Source organism: Andrena cerasifolii, chromosome 5, assembly GCF_050908995.1.
Source record: "Andrena cerasifolii isolate SP2316 chromosome 5, iyAndCera1_principal, whole genome shotgun sequence".
In the NCBI taxonomy this organism is placed as follows: domain Eukaryota; kingdom Metazoa; phylum Arthropoda; class Insecta; order Hymenoptera; family Andrenidae; genus Andrena; species Andrena cerasifolii.
In genome coordinates this window covers 6,984,298-7,005,673 of record NC_135122.1, presented here as the reverse complement: position 1 = coordinate 7,005,673, position 21,376 = coordinate 6,984,298, and the positions used below count along the sequence as shown (strand labels likewise).

The following is a 21,376-nucleotide window of genomic DNA, read 5'->3' as shown; positions in this document are numbered from 1 at the left end:
AGCCTGGAAATTCCAGCGGAGCGAAACGCAATCGTTAATCGGTTATCTCGAGTGAATTTCCTCGCGGCGGAGTAGCCGATTTTTCGTCAAATCCAAGGTTCTCTTGGAATCGATAAACCTTTGTCTCCTGCCCTCCCCTCCGACCAGCACATTTCCACGGGTAGGAATTAAATGCCGCGATAGTTGCCACGATAATTGTCGATAATGCTCGGCGATTATCGGCTCCCTTGATCTCGGTGATGGATCAAAGGGAAAGCGACGCGACTACCGAAGTTTCGATAGGCGAGGACGAAAAAGCGAGGGGGTAGGAAGGGTAGACGGGTGCGGAGCAGCAGTTGGGACGAAGATTCGCGAGGTGACGAGAAAGAGCGAATCCACTTACCGGCGAGGAGCGCGCACTCTGTTAAAATGGCCTTTTCTCAAAGACACACCTGTAATATAGGCCCTCGATAATTCGTTATATAACGGGCACGAACTGCTCTCCGCTGCAGCGTATATACGGAGTAAGCGCGCGCCCCCCTCTAGGCGGCAATCATCTGGCACGAGTATCTTTTCCTCCACGTTTGTTGGCCCTTGATAACGCCACGTCCGTGCCACGCGATTCAAGTGGCCGATCGCGAATGAAATCCTAATTAATTATGGAGCGGCCCCGAGGCATTCGGCTAATCCGTACCACTCGATCGGGATTTACGCCTCTTCTGAATGGATGCTAGATCAATAGGGCACTTACCAGGCTGTGCAGTCAAGTGTCTTGGCCCCTCGCCGCTTCGATTCTACGGAGAAGAAACGTAATCCGCTTCGCGTGCAACTGTAACATTTGGTTTAAGAAAGAAACGTGTTAAATAAGTCCAAGCAGGCCGGTGACGTTTTCAGCGGATGGATGATCTGACTGTATTCTACCGGAGCAGGTGACGGATCGATGAATTTATTTATAACGGGGTGCCGGAGTAATGTAAACGATCGCCTGTGTTTGCGAGATGTTCGTTGATTGCGGAGGAGAAAACAAATGAAATTTGCGAGACCGTGCGTCAAGAGATAAACTTTCCCTCCCCCGTTTCGTCACGATCACATCTGACAGCGATGCGCTTCCCCTATAGACGATTCTATTTACAATCAGCGACACATTCAACTGCGAATGTACTTTGCGGTACTATACTTAGGTTGCACATCGTCGATCCTACGTTGGCTCGCTCGCGAGATCTTCGAATATGCAGGAATGTGGACTCAGGTGTCGCCTGCGGCGCACAAATCGAACAGAAGCGGGGCCATTTTCACACTCCGCTGCGCTCTTTTGCTAACAACAACCGTCAAAATATAAGAGCACCGATACGCTGCGATGGAGAGTTCGCGTATTACTTTTCTCCGCGCGCTTCGCAGATTATAAATCATTTAATTAAGCGGCTCCTTGTCCCAACACGCGCGATAACGCTGTTTGCTTCTCTATTCGAACACGCCGAGCTCAACATAATATTTGCGCGTCCAGCGTGCTGTTGTCGTTTCGCTAGTCGATTCGGCCAGACACTCTGCAGCTTTATTTTCCAGGAACCGCGAGCAATGCGACGTACAGTGGCTCACAGCCATGATCGTACACACTTTAACGTCGCATGACATTTTTAAAATTCATCCGAACGACCTGAGTTTCTTTTTTGAGAAGCTGGAAAGATTAGTTTGCTTAGTAACGTGTTTCCTCGTTTTGACAAAAAAAAAATGCAATTGGTCGGAATAGCAAAAAAATATAGTTAAAGTCGTTTTTTTCTACATTTTTTTCTGAGCCTGTAATGAAACTTCGAAAAAACCGTTTGTAGATTTAAGTGAGTTGTATACGTGCTCGAAAATCGCGAAATTCCCGAAATCAGCGATTTTCGACCTTATTCGAAGATTTTGATGAAATTTTCAGCATGTATACAAGTCATTTAAATCTGCAAACGGGTTTTTGGAATTTTCATTACGGGCTCGGAAGAAATGTTGAAAATCATACTTTTTTTTGCTATTCCAACCAATTGCAATTCTTTTTCAAAACGACGAAGCACGTCACTTAGCAAACTAATCCTTCTAGCTTCTCAAAGAAAACTCAAGTGGTTTGGACCGGTTTTAAAAATGTTGTGAGATTTTACCTCGGCGGGAGGCGCTACTGAGTAAAATTTACCACAGAGGCGCTAGTTGCGAAAATATGAGGACTGTTTGAGTTTTTGCTACAATTTTTTAAAGGACTTTAATAAAGATTTTAAGATATTTCATAAATTTTCTTTGATTCTTAAAACACTGTGCTTTAACATAAAAATTACGAAGTTAAAAAAAAACCGAAACCGTGGTTTTTTACGTTTCAATTTTGGATAAAATGATTTAGAATTTCGACGGTAAAGAATTTTTAAAACTTAACAGTAAATGTTATCGACGCAGCGGTTCAGTTTATTTTTAAGAGATTAAATAAAAGCTATTGTGCAAATTTTAAGATTAAATTTCCAACGTTTCGGTCAGTGCTGCGACCATTATCGAGGAAAGAATTAAATCAGGAAGAAAACTGCGTCTGCTTTTATAAATTTGGCTCGTGTTAAACGTTTGAATTTTGGGTATTTTTCACCCGGTAGCGACAACCTGTGTTACAATATGGGGTGCGCCTCCCGCCGGGTTAAAGAGTGCACGATTATGGCTGTGCGCCGCTGTACGTTTAAACACTGCAGTAAAAACAACCCTTAAATCGAATTTCGTAGCGACAGCCATCTTTCATCCCCAGCGGTTGTTGCGAAAAAAACTTGCAACCGCGAGGAGGACGTTCCTTGAAATCTACAAACGATATCTCGAGGAGAGTGACGAGCTGCGTATCAAACGGTAATTAGTGGATCGAGAACGAAATGAATGGATACCGACGAGCCGCGCTTACACATGATCGACAGCTGCTGAAAACGCCAGCCGCGAGGAAAATTGCGTGTGCAAAATGCGCTCGCACGACCTCCGAAACGTTGGAATTCCTCGAGCACCGCGTCACCTCGAAATTAATTACCTCGCGCGTTGAAAAGGAGTTTGCTCCGCACTTCCTACATCGGAATCGTTTCACAAATTTGTAAAACGTCTCCTGCGAGTGACGCGAGGAGATTTGTCAAATTTACGGGCGCGACGCGAGTCCAAACATTGGTAGGTAGGTAGATAAAATTGTCTGGAGATATCGGTACTGGGAATCGAATTCGGATAATTAACGATCTAAGGTTCGGCGGTGTCGAGGAAAATGTATGTACTTGGAGCTCGATGATTTCTGTGTTCCTAATTCCTACTCCTTAATTTTAGAAACCGTTTTCTTTCGCGAGTCGATAAGACGCTGTACATACTACGCGGGGCAGGTGGATTCGTTTCCGATTTCGACGTGAGTCATTCCATGGCGTAAAGGATCATTGACAAAGCTTTTGTGAAAGTACCAACCGCGGAAACGCCCGGAGAGCGAATGACAGGTTCGTGGAATCCATTAACATTCCGTTCGCCCACGTTACGTTCGTGATTTCGGGCTTCCCCTAAATTTCGAGTGGCCGGGATCCCCCTCAGGAAGAAGTTTTTACGCGTGCTGACCTGGATACCTTTATTACGTTGTATTTCGTAGGAAAGGGGAGGGAATTGAGATCGTTAGGTCTGGAGGAAGGGATATGGTAATGAGAAGAGCAGTATTGAGAAATAATAAATAGAGGGGGGGCTGGGATCAATGAATAGGAAAAAAAATTCCATCCCAATGGCTCGTTGAAATATTACGAAATCCATGATAGAAGCATCGATACTTCGATAGTAGGTATCCATGATGGAGTGGGGAAGTTTGGAAGTCGATGGATACCAGGGTGTTTCAATTTTCCAAAGGTGCTATTTTCATGTAACTTTGCTCGCCCCCTTTGGTTCTATTCGTCTAAGCGATCGGTATGGCAAATTTTAGACAAATTTAATAATATTTCGGTGTTGCACAGTTTTATCAGTAGGGTAAACCTGGGGCGGTAGTAACTCTTTGACTATGGAATACGATTACGCAGGAACTATTACATTTGCAACATAAACTCTTATAGGGAAATGTTACTTAAGCCGGGAATCCACCGGGAAGCTAATCTACGCTATGCGATGCTATGCTATGCCATGCTACGTTTGAAAAAAAATTAGCTTTAATACATTCTTATGGAACTGTTTCCACCAAAAGCTACGTTATAACATAGCATAGCAGAGCTTAGCTTAGCTTAGCTTAGCTTAGCTTAGCTTAGCTTAGCTTCCCGGTGGATTCCCGGCTTTACTGATCTGACATCATTGGGTCGCAACAGTTTCACTGTATGTCAAGTAATATCCAAGTTATTAATAAAAAATGAGAAGCGGAGTGTTTGTGTCAAATTATAGATTTAAAAAAGCACATACTTGCAAAGGGAGTGTTTACGTTACAATTATAAGTCTGTATAAAAAAGTTACCTTATCATATATCTAAAATTGGTGTTAATACCTATTATATGTATTGAGATATTAGCGTGTTACATTCGCTCCCCTGCTGCTACCGCCCCCGATCTACCCTACTTATTTTCGCTTCTCAAGGTTTTAAGAATGTGGGTAAAATAATAAGGTACAGAATTTGCATAGGTGTGAATCTGTAACAATAATAGTAAGAAAATGTAAATTTATCTAAATCCAAGTCTTCCTTGAAGTTTAGTTTCTTTTTTAAGGGCTTGAGAATAAAAATAATTATCATTGGAAATCGTGTTCCCTTAGCCTGCTACATATTATTTAGTGTGCAAAATGTGCCACCCCTAAATATTACTCAATCTTCCTAAAATTTGTCAGATATTCTTTTTATATTAATTCGAATCAGGGCATGAGCAAACTAAAAAAAAATATAATACTTTTATTTCAATGTATACTATACATAATTAGAACTACGAGACAGAGATTCGAGGCTCGTGAGCGGAGTAAGCGTGTGATTAACAATAAGAGCAACACCAATTGGATCAACGATATCGTTACATCCACCGCCAGCTACTTCCCGTGCTCCGTTCTCCCGTTACTGAGATGTCATTTCTATTCTGAAACGCGGAGCCCGGAAAAATCGTTCACCAAGTATCGCCTACCAACAGTGCGACAAACTATTAATACTCTGGCATCGGAAGAGTGAAACAGGGCTACAAGAAAAATAGAAGCTGGTTAGAGACTCGAGGCCAGAGGACGTCTCTATGACGGAGCTCGAACCGATAAACCGCGATCGATATAATCTAGATACGTCGACGAGACGACATCCATGGCGTAGCCCAGAATTCCGGCGATTCTGCGGCGCGGGCGACACACACGCGTGAACCAACCGTGTTATCAATATTCCAGGCGATTAACCGCTCCGCGGCGTACGAACGTGACTTGGAGGGGGCCTCGATTTGCGAGAGAGAGAGAGAGAAAAAAAAAAGAGAACCGACGTGAACTAGTTACTCACGGTCCTGGTGGTCTTCGTCGACTGGTTCACTGTGCAAGAGAGGTCGCGAGTAAAGAACAGAGCCGCGAGAACTACCCGCTTCCGGGGAGGAACGATCGCGGAAAAGAGCCAAGAAAGGCGTGCAAGCGCCGCGGGGCTTTTCCACGCCGATTAAAGCTCCTGCCATCTTCAGGTTTTTTAATTAATCGCTGCTATAGGCAGCCACCGATCTGATTACCAGGCGCGCACGTGCGATTACCCGTTCGTTTCTGGGTCGGCGAGGCGGAACGTGCCACGGGAACCGGATGGTCCCTCGACACGCGCCACCCCGCCTACGCCACCGGCTCGAGACGCGACCAGCGCAACCGTGCGGTGCACCGTCTTGTGGGGTTGCAGTCGCTGGCTTGACGCGGCCGCACTCTTATTTATACGCGGGAGCCGCGCTGCGAGATCCTACCCCCTTGTCGATTTCGATAGCCTCTTCTTCGCAGACGATGATTCAAAGTAAGTGTATCGAGGGATGCACCTCTTCACTCACTCGCATTTAAACGCGTCTACCCTCGGTTTTGCCAATTAAATTAATTGAGTTTTAAACAGTAATTTTTTAAATAAAAATTATATTCCTCTGACGAAGTTATGTTTAAATGTATATATGGAAGGTTAATTTAGTTATTAATTTAATTAGACGTTAAACTAAGAAGTTAAACTAAATTTATAAATTAATTTATTTAATTTGTAAATTAATGAGATGCGAATATTTAATTCAATTTATTAAAATTAATTTTTAGTGAATTTAGTACATTGCATCTGCTCCACATTGCATGCTACGCTTCGCCTCTCTTCCTCAAGGTAATCTCAAGGAGAGATCCGCCGACTGAAGTCGAAAAATTGTCAAAATGCATGAGAAGCACGCAGGGAGATTGAAATTAGCCGAGGCGAGGCGTAGTGAGAGGCTGTGTTTATTAAAATTATTAAATTGATATGGTTGTGCGTTCTTATTCCATCGAACGAGGTTAGCAATTGTTCCCCATTCCCTCTTTACACGGTTAAACAGGTACCTATTGGTACGTACGCGAGTCAATTTGCGAGATTAGAAATCTTGAAGGATCCACGAGAGTATTTAGATAAGGACACGTTTATCTACGCTGCTATAGTTTATGCAAACTTTAATGGCACTTGTTAGGAACTTTGATAAGTTATGTAAAGCAGGGTTTGTGTAACGTACTCACAGCTGAGAAACAATCGTGGTGTTCGCAGATGGCCGAGGAGCGGACTGACGGGAAGAAGCAGCGAAACAGGGGACGAGGTCAAAGTGGTTGATACAGAACGAGGGAAAGGAAATACGTTCGTAATTAGAGGGAAAAGGAGAAACACCTGTATGGGTCGCTGGCCTCACTCGAGAATAATTAGGAACAACTCCTCCCGTACACTTGGATGTAAACAGAGCCAAGATTGTTCGCTGGAACATGAAGATATTAACGTTGTACCTGCGCTCGCGACTCTTGCCATACGTTCTGACATAGTTTTCGTTACTTGGCTTGTACGTACATACAGTGACTCGCATTAATATTCGGACACTTTTTAAAATCGCATGACTTTTTTAGAATTGGTCCTAACAACTTGAGTTTTTTTTAGAAGCTAGAAGGATTAGTTTGCTAACTGACCCGTTTCGTCGTTTTGAAAAAACATGTATTTGGTCGGAATTGCGAAAAGAATAGTAAAGGTCGATTTTTAAACTTTTTTTGTGAGCTTGTAATGAAAATTTCCGAAATCAGCGATTCTCGACCTTATTCTGCGATCTTTAAACGTTTGTTAACCGATTTTGATGAAATTTTAGGCACGTATACAACTTACTGCAATCTACAAACGTTTTTTTTTTAATTTTCATTACAAGCTCACAAGAAAAAGTTTAAAAATCGACCTTTACTATTCATTTCGCTATTCCAACCAAATAATTTTTCTTTCAAAACGACCAAATACGTCATTTAGCAAACTAATCCTTCTAGCTTCTCAAAAAAACTCAAGTCCTTTGGACCGATTCTAAAAAAGTTATGCGATTTTAAAAACTGTCCGAATATTAATGCGAGTCACTGTATGTATACCTGCACCATACCTTTCAATCGAAATACAAAGCTATCGACCAGAAGCAGGGTTGGTGGATCCAATTTTTCCCGAGCGTAGAGTTGGGTGGAAAGAGCCAGGAGGTATAAATTAAATGATCGAATTTCATCCGCCTAAAAAAGGGTAGTACGCGAACAGAAAAATGGTAAAATGCCTTCCGAATTCCCGACAGTGGAATTCCGCACTCAGCAAAACCTCAAGTGTGGAATACTCCACACATTCCGCACAAATCACTCCGGCCCTGAACGGACGGTTGTATGCTCCATCTGGTTCGATGGAATTACCTAATGACACGGGAAAATTCTAATTAAACCGTAACCAAAATCTCCAATAAGAACGATAATAGTCCTCCGAAGGGTGCATAATGTCCTCCACCATATTCACGCTCTGCTCATTAGCGAGCACGTTCCTCCCTCACCGTCGTGCGTTTTCCTAAAAATTCTTGACTCGTCGCACGTGATTTGTGCGAAGTGCTCTGATTGTCGTTGGACAAGCGCGAGCGACTTCCACGAGTTAATCGTGTCGGTTGAGTTTCCCGAGCTAACAAACAAGAAACGCAAGGGATTCCTGGCTGCGTTGAAATTTGCATAAAGATTTCCATCGCTACAGAACTGGTTCTGCAATCGTGCTTCATACAGTTCAATGTAAACATTCGCGAAACAGGACGATTCTAAAAACTCAGTCATATGCTGGCGCGTAGCTCTGTGGATTCGAAGGAGCAGAAGGATTTTTGAAAGCACTGGGAAATCTACTTTGGGCATCGTTTAGAGAAACGAACGGGTTATGAATAGGGAATACAATCCCGGGATACGGTAATCCGGGATCACGCGATCCCGGCTGTTTTTTGGATTCTAAAAATCCCGGGATTTGATATAAGGGAGAGTGGGGGTGATTTCGAACACCTGAGCAAAATAAAAAGCAAACAAAACGAAAACTATGCGAGAAATGAATTTGTTTGTTATTTACGAACATACTTAAACTATTCGTCTATAAAGTACTGTTACGAATTTTTGAAAAATCAGAGTGCTAAATATCGCAGAAGTCGCACGGAAAGCGCAACTTCAATGGTCAACCGATAAAAAAATGTTGCTACAACCTGTACCTAATGTATTTTTAAAATTCCTCTTCTTGTGCGTTAGAAAAAAATTGTAATTAGGAATATCGAAAAAAATAGTAAAGGTTGAACCGAGCTTGAACGAGAATTTACCAAAGTGGTCGAATGCTTTTTTGCGCGATCAATTCACACGAGCAATCAGTTCCCCAGGAATCTTAAATAGTATAATATCTCTCTTCGTTTTCGAAGAAAACCTTCGCGTAATTCATATTCACAAAGGGAAAGTCACGTTAACGTCCCCGTCGGTTTTTAACGAGAAAAGTTATATTAATCCCAGGAAAATCGCAGCGGGACGTTCGATTCTGTTTTATCTCGACCCAGATAGACCCACAGGTGCGCTACAGGGAATCCAATACGCGTGGTCACTAGACTGTGCAATGACAGTTGCATCAGCCGAACGATAACCTAGGATTAATTGATGCACATTACGCGCACAGCGTAGCGACGTGTGCTTTTCGATTTGCAATTATCCTTCCGCTTAGCAATTACACGCTCTATTAGCTGTCACAGCGCGAAGGAGTACCGGACGAGTTTACTTTGAATTCATTTCTTCCCTCCTCCGCGAGAAATCAGCGTAGGAATGCATATGGGAAACGAATCGATTGGATATTCAACATTCCAGGGTCTTCCCCTATGAAGCGCATTCTTCATTAATTTTACGACACTCGGAATTCGTTCAATTTTATGACGTCCCATCCAGTCCGCGATAGAGGGAAGGAGCTAATATCCAAGTGGAGTGACGTTAAATTATTAACTCTTAATTGTGCCGGGGATTATGGAAGTGGTGTAAGTCAAAGATTTGAAAAGATTGAATTTATCACTTACTTTGGAACGTAACAAAAAGTCCGAGGCTGGTTGTCTCAAGGGGTAGGTGGACTAATTGTTAATAACTTTGCACCGACATATGCTCTACTGCGTAAAGATTCACTGTGAAAAAAAGTCGCTTTTACTATTTTTTAACAGTTATTACCGTTTGTCGAAAAATTGACTACGTAAGTAAATATTTTTTCCTAAAAATTTTATTTTTTCACGCTCTATATAGTTACAACAGAATAAATGTTAAGGGACTAATTTAAAGTTTGTTTATTAGACGATCTATTGACACAGTGTTTTTGTTTATACATAAATAATTGAAGGTTATACAGATTATTGAAGTGAAAGTGATTGAAAAACTGGCCTGCCAGCCCCGGTCTCCCCCAAGTGACGAATTCAATTTTTTAGATTTCTTACTTACACCACTTTCATAATCACCGCCACCACATTACCATTTTTCTTGAATCGAACGACTGTTTCGTCCAAGCATACGTGCCCCGAGGCAGGCACCTGTAACCGTACCTCATCTTTTAGACGATTCACGTCACGAAACTTCGAGGCGAGCTCGAGGTAGTCTGACGAAAAGTAGATTCGCCGCATTCACGGCCACGGGGTCACGAAGCTGCACGCGATCTGAATGGAAAGATCGTTCTTCAACTCAGCATCAGGCTATTCTCTGTTTCCGTTGCCCCGTAACAATGTGATCCGTCGATCCGCGAAGAGAAGGATTCGATGGAGTTCCTTTTTCATTCGTATTTCAGTCAACGCGAACTCTATTGGTGAAATGGAGTTGATAAATTGCTACGCTGTGTAAAAATTTAGCTTAATGAGTATTTTAGTTCGATAGGCTTTAAAGCAACTGGGAATTGGGCTACGGTGTGTTTTGATGAGGTACAGTCCACTGTTTTGCGTTTGTTTTTTGAAATTCTGAGACAAACTGGGAGATTGGTGGTGGAGTATAAAGCCGGGGATCCACCTGGAGGCTGAGCTAAGCTATGCTATGCTACGCTATGTCTGACTGTGCTATAAAACAAAGCATTGCGCAGCTTACAAGGGAAGCTAGGCAACCCGGAAATTCAGAAAGTTATGCAACTTTGTGTGCAAGTAGAGTAGTTCATCCGTAACACAAACCTAAATTTTGTTGGTGCGGTTTTAGGGGCTGAAATTACCCCTTGAGAAAAATGCAGAGCTTTCTTTATCGTGGAATATCTCGAGAACGGTGAGAGATATTGAAAAGAAGTTTAAACAAAGGTTGCACCTTCTTTTTATATATACCAAACTGCGTAAAAATAATTATCGAATTAAGGATTGGTGGTGGGGGTAACCTGAAAAGTACGGTCTTTTCGATAATTATTTTTACGCAGTTTTGTAGTTATAAAAAAAAGATGCAACTTCTGTTTAAACTTCTTTTCGACATCTCTCACCGTCCTCGAGATATTCCACGCAAAAGAAAACTCTGCAATTTTTTTCAAGGGGTGATTTTACCTCCTAAAACCATGGCTTAAATTATTCTTAAAACTTTACGTAATAAGAAAATGCAAAGAAAAAACATCGTTTTTCATAACTTTCAGGGTGGCGTAACACCTTAAGTGGAATAGGCTGGAGTCGCTGTAGTTCGCGGCACATGGTTGTAATTAATTACAGAAGTAGTTTAATAGATCTCGTTAAGTTGAACTTGGTATACATGCTTCTTCATTCGACTAGAATCGAGAATCTAAAGTCATCTACTTGATGCCAGGAACAGAAAGGAGGCAGTTCCCAGAAACTGGTCGAACAGTTCAGAAGAAACGTACTTTCTTCCAATCAATTGTTCACCATTGCGGGACTGAAGATGCCGTTTCCAATCCTGCTGTACCACGAAACAGAAAGTTTCTCTAATCACGCGCAACTTTCGTCCGACATCCATTAAATGCTCCCGCTATCCTCACGGAACTCGTTCGACGGCACCAATCTCTGCTCCATGATTAATTACCATCAAGCTAATTATACATGTCGATTGTGGGAGCGTAGTCACCCACTCCTGGCGCAATTAACACCACGAACCGTTGTTTACCTTCTCGACAGGGTTTCCCCCAAAAAAGTTTCGATCCCACCACGGGCAACCAGATCACGATCGACGAATGAACGGTGTCGGGTTCGTTGCCCGTAGGGAACCACGATTCTTCACCATTTGACGTCATCCTCTGGCTCTCTCGATCGCCCACAGCGCAGCCTCGATCGAGAAGGAGAAAAGCGACGGCTGGATTCCCCCGAATCGTTGCGTCAGCGACAGGTGTGCCGCGAATTTCGATAATTGCCAGGGAATTGCCGCGAGCCGCGCGATTCGACGCGCTCTCAGCGCGGAGGGGCGTCTAATTTGTTTATTTATCCAGCTCGCGGTCGGCTGACCGCCGCGCGGCGATCGCGGCGCGGTATTTTTCTAACTGCCGTGCGAGGGTAATCGTGACGACGGCACAGAGGCGGGGAATCAACAAACAACCAGGCGGATAAACAGTATCGGTGGTAATTCAGTGTGTACGCGCGGGTTATCGATTGTTCTTAAACGAGAAGGTCAGAAATCCAGGGCTAAGAATAAAGCAGCCGAGCTTCTCTCGCAGAAGCCTGGATTTCTTTGATCTCTTAATGGCCGACCCCTGAGCCGGACACGATAAAGAAATTCTGTAAACGTGCACGTACTCTGCGAGCTTTGTTCTTCAGCAATAATGTAATCCATGCGCTCGATTCTTCGGGGCTTTATTTGCGAGAATTATCTTGTAACGTCGCGCTCGACGTCGGGTCTGAAGGTACAAAATTTAATATATATATATATGTCTGCCGCGAAGCATGAGAAAAAATAGTACAGGATAAGAAAAGCTCGAGTGTCTGGAGTGCTGCGACTCTATCTTGCAGCGTGCACCAAAATGGCGCCTCGAGGCGTCACGCGCCAATAACGCTTCGATAACTGTGTCGATCACGAGCGATCGCGGAGAAGTTACTTGGAAACTTCGGCGTGCGAAAGAGAGAGAGAGAGGAAGGAAGGATTACGCGGCCGATCTGTCCAAGTATCCACGGCTCGTCGATAGCCTCAATCGTTATCTTGGTTATCGGCACGAGGCGCTGCGGGCGAGGAGAGAAAAAGGAAAATAAAAAGACGATAGAAACGCGGGAGCGATACGCGACGGACGGTCGCCGATACACCGGGGATCTTTCCATTGTGGAGAGACAGGCATCGCGATATCGCTCCACTTACGATAGCCGATATCGCTGGGGACCGTCCGGCAGGAATTACGAAATTACGATCGAGAAACGCGGCAGGCATGCTTCGGGTTACAAGCTCGCAATTAATTTCGCGGGCCACGGTGCTCGGGAACGGAGCACCGGGCGGTCCAGCGAAAGGAGCTCGATAATAATTCTATCAAGGAGAACGTATATCCTGATATCGCGGGGACCGATCGATTAGCGGGTTGATTAAATTAATTAGACTCGTCGAGTGGATAAGTAAGAGCTTCCCTGGGCTCCTGCTGATAATTACGACGGGAACGAAGTATATAATGACGCGCGAACGAGGTAATGACGAATAATGCAGGCCAAGGATGTTTCAGGATGATCGATCGATGGATCAAGCTTCTGCTCGGAGGGCGAAGCTTGGCTGACACTTCGAGAAGGGAGGATAAATGTGTCCTGGATGGAAAAAGCTGTCGGCCACGATGAACGCTTCTGGACTCAGATTATGCCTAAGGAATGGACTTGCTGGGTGCACTGCCGCCCTGTAACTCTCTGTGAATCTCCTCGTACGTCTTCCCCTTCGTCTCAGGTACCAGAAAGTGGGTGAAAGCAGTCGCGCCAAGCATGATCCCGGCGAAGATCCAGAACGTCACGTCCGTGCCCAGCTCGTCGTTCATTGACGGGAACGTTTTAGTCACCACGAACACCATGAACCAATTCAGCATCACAGCCACACTGGAGGCGAGCGCCTTGGTGTCTGACGAAAACAGCTCGCCCATCAGCATCCATGGCACTGGGCCCAGACTGCGGGGGAAATCATATCGAAAAGTTTCAGAAGAGAAGTTTTAAGCTTTAGGTTTTGAAGAAATTTTTTTTTTATTAAAAGTGAAGGGGAATTTGAAATGAATTTAGGTTGGAAATAAACATGAAATTTGAGGTAGAATCGAGGACCTTACAGCAAGAGGGGTGCAGCTCCATTATTTACAGCTTTTCAGTCATGACTGTGACGCGGAATATACGTAAAACAAATTTTACATCGTTTGGAGTACGTTTGACGCAAATCTAATAACACGCGAGTGATTTATTGCAAATAAATAAAAATGCAAATATTAATATTAATATTTTTTATTAATCTACGCTAAAAGTAGAAATAAGAACTTATCAGCTTAATAGCTACTACTTATTGAATGAAAATATATTTTTCAAGTAGAGTTCTATTTTTACTGTTAAGGATGAATTTCAGTGACAATCTTAGCCAAAAGTTAATCAATTTCCAAGATATTAATCGATTATCCGGAATTCTTGTGACAATATAGTTCGGTGCTTGATATTTCTATACACAAAATTTCAAAAACTTTGGCCCAATATTTCACTTTTAATTTTGTAGTTATATTTCTCAATATTGCGTTTTCCCATAAGAATACACGTTAAATTAAAAGTTCAATAATTCAAAGACTACCGAATCAATTTTTCTAAAAATTTGCGAGAGCTTTCACTGTTGCAGAAAAATTCATTCCTCCAATTTCCAAAGAATTTCGCTTATTTTGAATGCTACTGAAGTTCATCCTTAAATCAAAGCAATAAGTTAATAAACAGTCTTCTCTATTTTACTCGAAATTTATAAAGTTAGAGCTGCAACCCTCTTGCTGCAACGTCCCCAATTCTCTGATTTTAAGCGCTCCCTTCAGAGGCAATTTATATATATATATATATTCCTGTTCACTGCCAATTTTTCCCTAATCGACGACTCACCCGATGGAGAATGCGATCATAAAGACGATCAAGGAAGTCAGCGGCAGCCAGCCTAGATTGCTGACGTCACTTCCGCCGTCTTTCTGCTTAAAGTAGTATCCCAGCGCGATCAGGCTGGCTGACATAACTCCCGTGGAAATCATGAGCAGCGGCTTCCTTCCGGCGCGATCCACAATCAGCGCCGCGACACCTGACATTACCAACTGCGACAAATAACAAAGATCCAAGTGTAAACATCGTTTGCTCAGGCCTCTCGGTTAATTCCGTCCCGATTAACGGCCGCGGAGCAATCAAACGCCACCGGATGGCGAACTTCTGACGCGAGAAAACAAACGAGGACGAACGCTTCCTCTTCAGCGTCTAATTAGCTGCTCTTTTCCATGCAGAATAATTCCACAGACTTGGCAATTCGGGCTAACATATTTCCGTAGCTGTCGGAGGGAAACGAACCTGAACGAGGGCGACTACGATGGACGCCACGTCCGGCGCCATCGAGCTGCCGGACGCCTCGAAGATCATCACCGTGTAGAAGATGACGGCGTTCACGCCGGAGGCTTGCTGGAAGAACATCATGCCGAAAGAGGCGAGCATCGCCTTCCTCGTCACCGGGGACTTGGTCATGTCGAAGATGGTGGGCTTCTTGCCCGCGCTCTCCTGAGCAGCCCTCTGCATCACGTTCAGCTCCTCGCCGGGGTTGTAGACCGGGCCCCTCAGCACCGACATCGCCACCGTCGCGTCCTGCTTCCTCCTCTCGCCCTGAACGCATTAATCAAACCGTATCCAGTTACCTCAGGACGCAATTAAGCGCGGAGCTAATTGCTGGACATGAATTTCAGGCTGTCGAATCGCGGCAGCCGTGTGCTACTTAGCTCGACAGGGGAGAAACCGAGACGATCGGTAAGCGTGGTACGAAATAAACCGGGGTCCTCCCTAAGTTTCTGAGAACTGCAGGCTTCTTTTTCTCGATCCTCAATATTCTACGCGGCTACCCAGGGTGGGAATGGAAGATCGGGTTGAGGAGGCGCAGAATTCCATACTCACCACTAACCAAACGGGAGACTCGGGCATCCAGTAGAAGGTGGCTAGGAAGAGGACGATGATCAGAGCGCAGACAATGGCGAGCGCGGTGTAGCTGAGAACGCTGCCCAGAACGAAAGCCAGGAAGATGCCGACGGTGAGGAAGAGTTGGAACAGCGCGCCTAGGGTGCCCCTGGTCGAGACCTCAGAGATCTCGGAGATGTATGTTGGCCCAAGGACGCAGCCTGCACCGACACCGATGCCAGCCACGAATCTGGCGATGTAGAGGAGCCAGACCTCTTTGGCGAGTATGATGGCACCCCAGGATAACAGGAACGGCCCCCCCAATATGAGCAGGGACTTCTTCCTGCCCAGTTTGTCGGCCATCGCTCCTGATGGGATGGCACCCGCCATTGCACCCAGCGCCAGGAGGGAGCTGATCCAGGAACCTTCGTCCTTGGTTATTACTAGCCACGAGTCCGCCGCGTAAAGCTGGGGAAGCACCGGCGAGGTCCATGCTAGAGCTGTACCCACTCCGACCACGAGTATACACGCTGGGCAAAAAGGTTCGAGTGAATCTCGATGGTGTTAGATGGCGCAGATGGATTTGGCAGGGGAGATTAAGGGGGAGGTTAGAGATGGGAGAGACGAGGGTGGAAAGAAGGTAATGGGCGAGAAGGTGGTGAAGCTTGACGAAGCTGTATCAACTCCAGTGGCGCATTCAGGATTTAATCTTGGAGGGAGCCGAGTAGAACGGATAGAAATTTATTTAATGCAAATTCATTTAATGCAAACTCATTTAATAGAGATTCATTTAGGTAAACCAACCAGTGAGTGACCGGATTTGTTGAATCTATGGAGCTTTGAGATTAATACTTGAATATATTTATGTATAACAACAAAACAACTGTCGAAATTGCATTTAAATTTATTTTTCTTGAAATTTGTATAAAAATAATTACTTATTCTTATCGTAATTTAAAAAAAAAACAATTATAAAATGCAAAAGGTGTAGAAGCCCAGTAAATGACCGCATACTTTTAATAAGAATTGTAGTTATTAATGTTTGCTTAATACGCGTAACTAAAAATATAGGATATTAAAAGTGCAACTGCGCTCCATTTATAAACATATAATAATGTTTAAATTTATAATTGGCATTTCTTTGCCTAATGGTCATTCACTGGTATGCGGTTGATTACTGGTTGGTTTACGCTAATGCAAATTCAATCAAATTCATTAGGTGATTATAAAAATTTATTTAAAGAATAAAATCCAGTTTTCTTTTCTTTTTACAAAGCCTCTTTTTTGGGAGGGTACCGTGCACCCTTGGCCTCCCTTCTGGGTGTGCGCCACTGATCAACTCTGACCACTCATCGAAGAATATTGTCGAGGAAGGATACTGAACTGATGAAAAAGAGTTACTAGGTACTTAGGTTCGAAATGCATAGAAAGTTATGGAAATGTAGGGCTTCTACCGAGGCTTCAGAATCTTACCTAGCTTCCTTTTCCTTTTTAAGTTTAATGTCAGAGATTAGTAATGACAGTCGAAAGTTACACGTTACGTAACAGTATTACGTAGCCACTCGATTGACGCCCGATATCATTTCAATTGCCTTTTACCATTGCGTATATCTATTACACATCAATTCAATTATTCACTTAAGCGACAATGGAGTATCGAGATAACGGAGAAGAGTGTATCGGAAAACCCGCGATCCTCTCAAGAAATTTAGATTATCGACAGGTGTAGAACAAATTAAATATGTATGGCAAAGATATATTAGATCGTACATCGTGGTTACCCGATCTTGAAAAATATTATTTTCTTTTATATTTTTTCTGCTACTTCCTCTTTTTGTTTCAGCAGTGTCGATTCTTTCTGTCACAAAATGGATCTTAACTGTGAATTGTAAATAAATAAATTAAAAGAATATATAAAAAAATTTGTATGTTAAACGATTTTCTTAAAAATACACTAAAAACTAAATTAAAATTCACTAAAAGCTAAAAAATAATTCTTTTCTTGTACCACAATTTCGATGGTGATATACTACGAACGCCTGCAAAGTTTTAGTTTTACTATTCTCACATATGCGACGGATCATTTCTCGATAAATTGTGTATTTTCGGTAATCGCGATACTTTGTCGTTTTCGTAAAGAACGCGAGTGGCTGATTTCAAGTCGTTTGGATTTGTGGTTGTGGGTCATATTTATTGATGACGGGGTAATTTTTTCACCCCCTCGGGTTTAATTTTTTTTTTTAAATATCGTATTGTTATCCAAACTACGCACGCCTGCAAAGTTTCAAGGCAATTGGATAGTTGGAAGTTGGTTGAATTCGAGTTGCCAGACTTGAAGCAATCATACAGAGGATCGAAGCTGAATAAAATCGTTTAAAAAGACGTCACTGTTCCCATTTCGAGGACATTTTGAGTCATTTTTAAGACACAGGGCCGACCAGTGTCTCCGCTGTCAGAGGGACATATTCTCGCGAGTCGTTGCCAATGAATCACTGCGTGATCCAGATAAATTCAACCGAAAGGGGCTAGAGCAAGTCTGACGATGATGGAAGATTTCGGTGACCGCCAAACAATACGGTCATTCTTTCCCACTGAAATTAACCTCTCATTAAATACACCTACGTTATAAAATACAAATCTAACCCGAAACTGTCACGTCTGCCTTTTTTTGTTTTACCAAAATTTTTCTACCCAAACTACTACACTTTCCCTCTAACAATCACGTTCCTCTATAAAATACATGCGAGCACATGGGTGATTAAACTTACGCGACCAGTGATCGACCACAAAACACTTCCGTCAGCGAAGGAACGCGAAATTTTGACCGCAGACAGCATTAGACGCGATCGAAGCAGGATCAAGGGAGGAAGGATTCCGAACTGATGAGGAAACGAGGAGCGGGTTTGTGGAAGGCGAGCTTAAATACCGGAAATAGAAGCCAGGTACTGCCACAGCTTCCTGCTCTCCTGGAGAATAGGCGTGTCATTAATCATCCCCGTGTCCTCCATTTCTCCGTAATTGGAGCTTCTTCAGCTTCTGCGAGGGGGGTTGGTATGTTCGAACTTCCGCGTGTACGATCCCTCGCGAGTGTGTCGAGAGTTTCGTCTAAAGATCTCTCGAAAGTACGCCTATAGACGCGATCACCTTTACCCGATGCAACGAGGAGCACGTAAGTAAGTCACATTTCGACTTAAACAGAACCGATCGAAGGAAGCCGAATGGGACGGTGATTAGAACGAGGGGCCATCATATATCACGGTCGCCGCTATCTGCTCATCATTATCGCTAGTCTGAACTTATTATCGCTCACAATCGAGGGAAAAGAGTTTAGAAATCCTGATTAAACGGCTATCAGATTTCCTGGTTGGTCGGAACGAAAATGCACCAGCGGGACGCGCTGGCGCCTGTCTTTTCTTTCCTCCCTTCGTTTCTGAAGCATCGGCAGTGTTGGGCAGGAGAAGGTAAACGAAGGTGTTTCTTCGCAATCGGATTATTCGCTAGAACAGGGGTCGGCAGCATATGGCCCTTTTGATACTTGAAGGAATGGAGAAATTTGCAAAGTTTCCGCCGCCTAATATAAATTAACCTAATATAAACACGCTGTATATTTATAATCAGAATGGCTTCGGCGTGCCGCATAGGGTAAAGGGCCAAAGTTTCGCCCCCGATTTGTATTTCACCCTGTGGAGGGTGTATAAAATGTTAGACTGAGCTGGCACTTGGCATGAATTTTCTTTGAACGTTTCTCTACTCCTACTGGAATAGTAGAATTATCCTCCTTGAAGCCTTCAGAACTCGTTCTCTTTCAAATTGCCTCGTGATTGGTCCTCGTTATAATTCATAATCGCACGGTGATTCCTGGAGTAGCCAGATCCTGCTGCGACCTATGAATTCTAGATGAGAAGGCATGCTCGAGGACACGAGGATCATGGATGGTAACATGGTAAACCCATCGCATCGTCTAAAACGAATTTCGTGGTAGCCTCGGGCTTGCCACCGATCGGTTCGATTTTTTGTAAATTCCATTCCTGCTCGAGTTTAGTAAACACGCTGCTGGATGGGCTGGTGGTTGCAGCTACTGTGCAACCACAGGTTCGTTGCACCGTCGAAGAGTCCATGCGCAAAGGAAAGGAAGGACGGCTGCGTTCGACGCGGCGCGTCGCTCAAACGAGCGCACGCTCAACGTGGACCACACTGTGCACTCGAACGAGAAAGATTTCTCCCGTGGAAGCTGCCGACCCACGATTATTAGCATAGCGTTGGAATTGATTCGTTACACCCGAGAAATCGGTAAAGAAAAAGCATCTCCGCGTTAACTGTTCCCTGCTTTTCAATATTAACGTCGACATTTCTATTGCACTGGACAGTACGTTCACGATTATTAGCTGTGACTTCGAACCAGGCTCGATCAATCGCCCACCAAAGAGTACAGGAGATACAAGTTCAAAATAAATCAAGCACATTCCTCGTCACTTCGCGTATCTCGCACTAACCGCGTTCCCATCCTACGCCCGATTAATCACTAATGAACGATCGATATTCGGGCTCGAGTGTCCTCTTCAGCGGTTAATCCCTTCAGAAGCCTGGCCACCTGAAACCACCTTATCTCCCATCGATTTTTGGCGTCGTTGTCAGCCACGACGATCGGAGTCGTATCAATCAAAGAGGCCCCCCCCCCATTTCGCCGCGAAATCCTCCGGCGCCGATCGATTCCAACGTGTCCCGCCCAAAATCAACGAACTTTACAATTCCACAGTGGAATAAAACGGACATCTGGACGGATCCGTGGACCGAGGGCGAACCGCAACCGCGACGCAATTTTTATTTCTGGCAATAATTTTCGTTGATAGCTGGCGCGCACAGTGGCCGCTATTATAAATCGAATGATTGTAAGTACCGCAGTGAGACGGCGCGCGGACCATCGTCCCGACGCGATAGCAACGGTAATAATAATACCTAATAGTAATAATAAGAAATTTATCGTTCAAATTGGAGCGGCGCCGCCGCAGAAGTTTCATTGCTTCCACGAAACGTCTGGCGTGGAAACATTCGGCTCCTGATAAGCGAGAGAGGCGGTACAATTTGGAGAATCTCGCCAGGGTGGACAGCCACGTATAAATCACTCGGCAATGAGACTTATCTCCGTCCAGTGGATGTTTGATTAGCAACGGCAATGGGCATTAACGTCAATAAATCAATGGCGATCGCGACACTGCAGTCTTTATCTGGCCAAGACGGTGCAGAAAAAAAAAGAAGAGCTCGGCTTCAGGAAGCAGCGGCGGTAGGCGAGGCTAAGTCCGCAGAAACCGCGACGAGTTATCAGCGATACGACATCGCGCCAGGTTTCCACCGAGATTGGATCTTCGATCGGCGATCTGACTTCGCGTCACCGGCGGGGTGGGAGCGTCTCGTCGGTGCTTTCGATTGCGGGGGGAGATCGAAATTCCTGCGGCGCAGGTTCTGGGAACCGCGGAAACGATTGCGCTGGCGATTCTCTTTCGTCAACTCGGATGGTTACTCAGGCTAATGTAAATAGTAGAAATAGATACGATCGTTTGCTGTGATAATGATAAAATCATGTTTGGTCGATGATAATAATAGTTTTGTCTAATAAAGTTCGCCGTGAACTCGCGGAAATTAACCACCGTGTATATGCGTTATGTCATTCCAGTAACGTAACGAGCATCCCTTGGTGTACCGTCGCAACGAAGACAGACGACTTCCCCCCTCGAACTTCCAGCGGGGTGCAGAATTTTCCGAACTTTCCGCGACCTCTCCGAGCTCCTTTGGTATGTTTTACTACGGCAATATTAAAGCTCGCGAGTATTATAACGGTGCCGATACTTCGGCAACTAGCTTGACGCCGATAAAGTTATAAATTGGGGTAGTCAGCTGCGATTGTTGGAAGGGAAACTTCCCCCGGA

At 44.2% G+C, this 21,376-nt stretch overlaps 3 protein-coding genes across 3 annotated transcripts in view; 1 reads left to right on the top strand and 2 right to left on the bottom strand.

Moving 5' to 3' along the window:
- The window catches only part of LOC143369205 (solute carrier family 2, facilitated glucose transporter member 8), a 31,190-nt gene extending 30,395 nt beyond the window's left edge, over positions 1 to 795 (bottom strand). The window contains exon 1 of the mRNA XM_076812841.1: positions 731 to 795. The gene's annotated coding sequence lies outside the window, so the exon portion shown is untranslated. The remainder of the gene's footprint in view (positions 1 to 730) is intronic.
- The window catches only part of LOC143369209 (uncharacterized), a 201,425-nt gene extending 190,563 nt beyond the window's left edge, over positions 1 to 10,862 (top strand). Inside the window, exon 4 of the mRNA XM_076812844.1 lies at positions 10,502 to 10,862. The gene's annotated coding sequence lies outside the window, so the exon portion shown is untranslated. The remainder of the gene's footprint in view (positions 1 to 10,501) is intronic.
- A 656-nt stretch (positions 10,863 to 11,518) lies between these two features.
- LOC143369207 (facilitated trehalose transporter Tret1) lies at positions 11,519 to 18,690 on the bottom strand. The gene is made up of 5 exons (XM_076812843.1): positions 18,379 to 18,690; positions 15,453 to 15,982; positions 14,862 to 15,167; positions 14,412 to 14,614; positions 11,519 to 13,463 (listed from the first exon to the last, which is right to left on the bottom strand). Exons 1-5 carry the CDS (start codon positions 18,458 to 18,460, stop codon positions 13,169 to 13,171), a joined length of 1,416 nt encoding a protein of 471 aa, XP_076668958.1. The 5' UTR covers positions 18,461 to 18,690; the 3' UTR covers positions 11,519 to 13,168.
- Between the last annotated feature and the right edge of the window lie 2,686 nt (positions 18,691 to 21,376).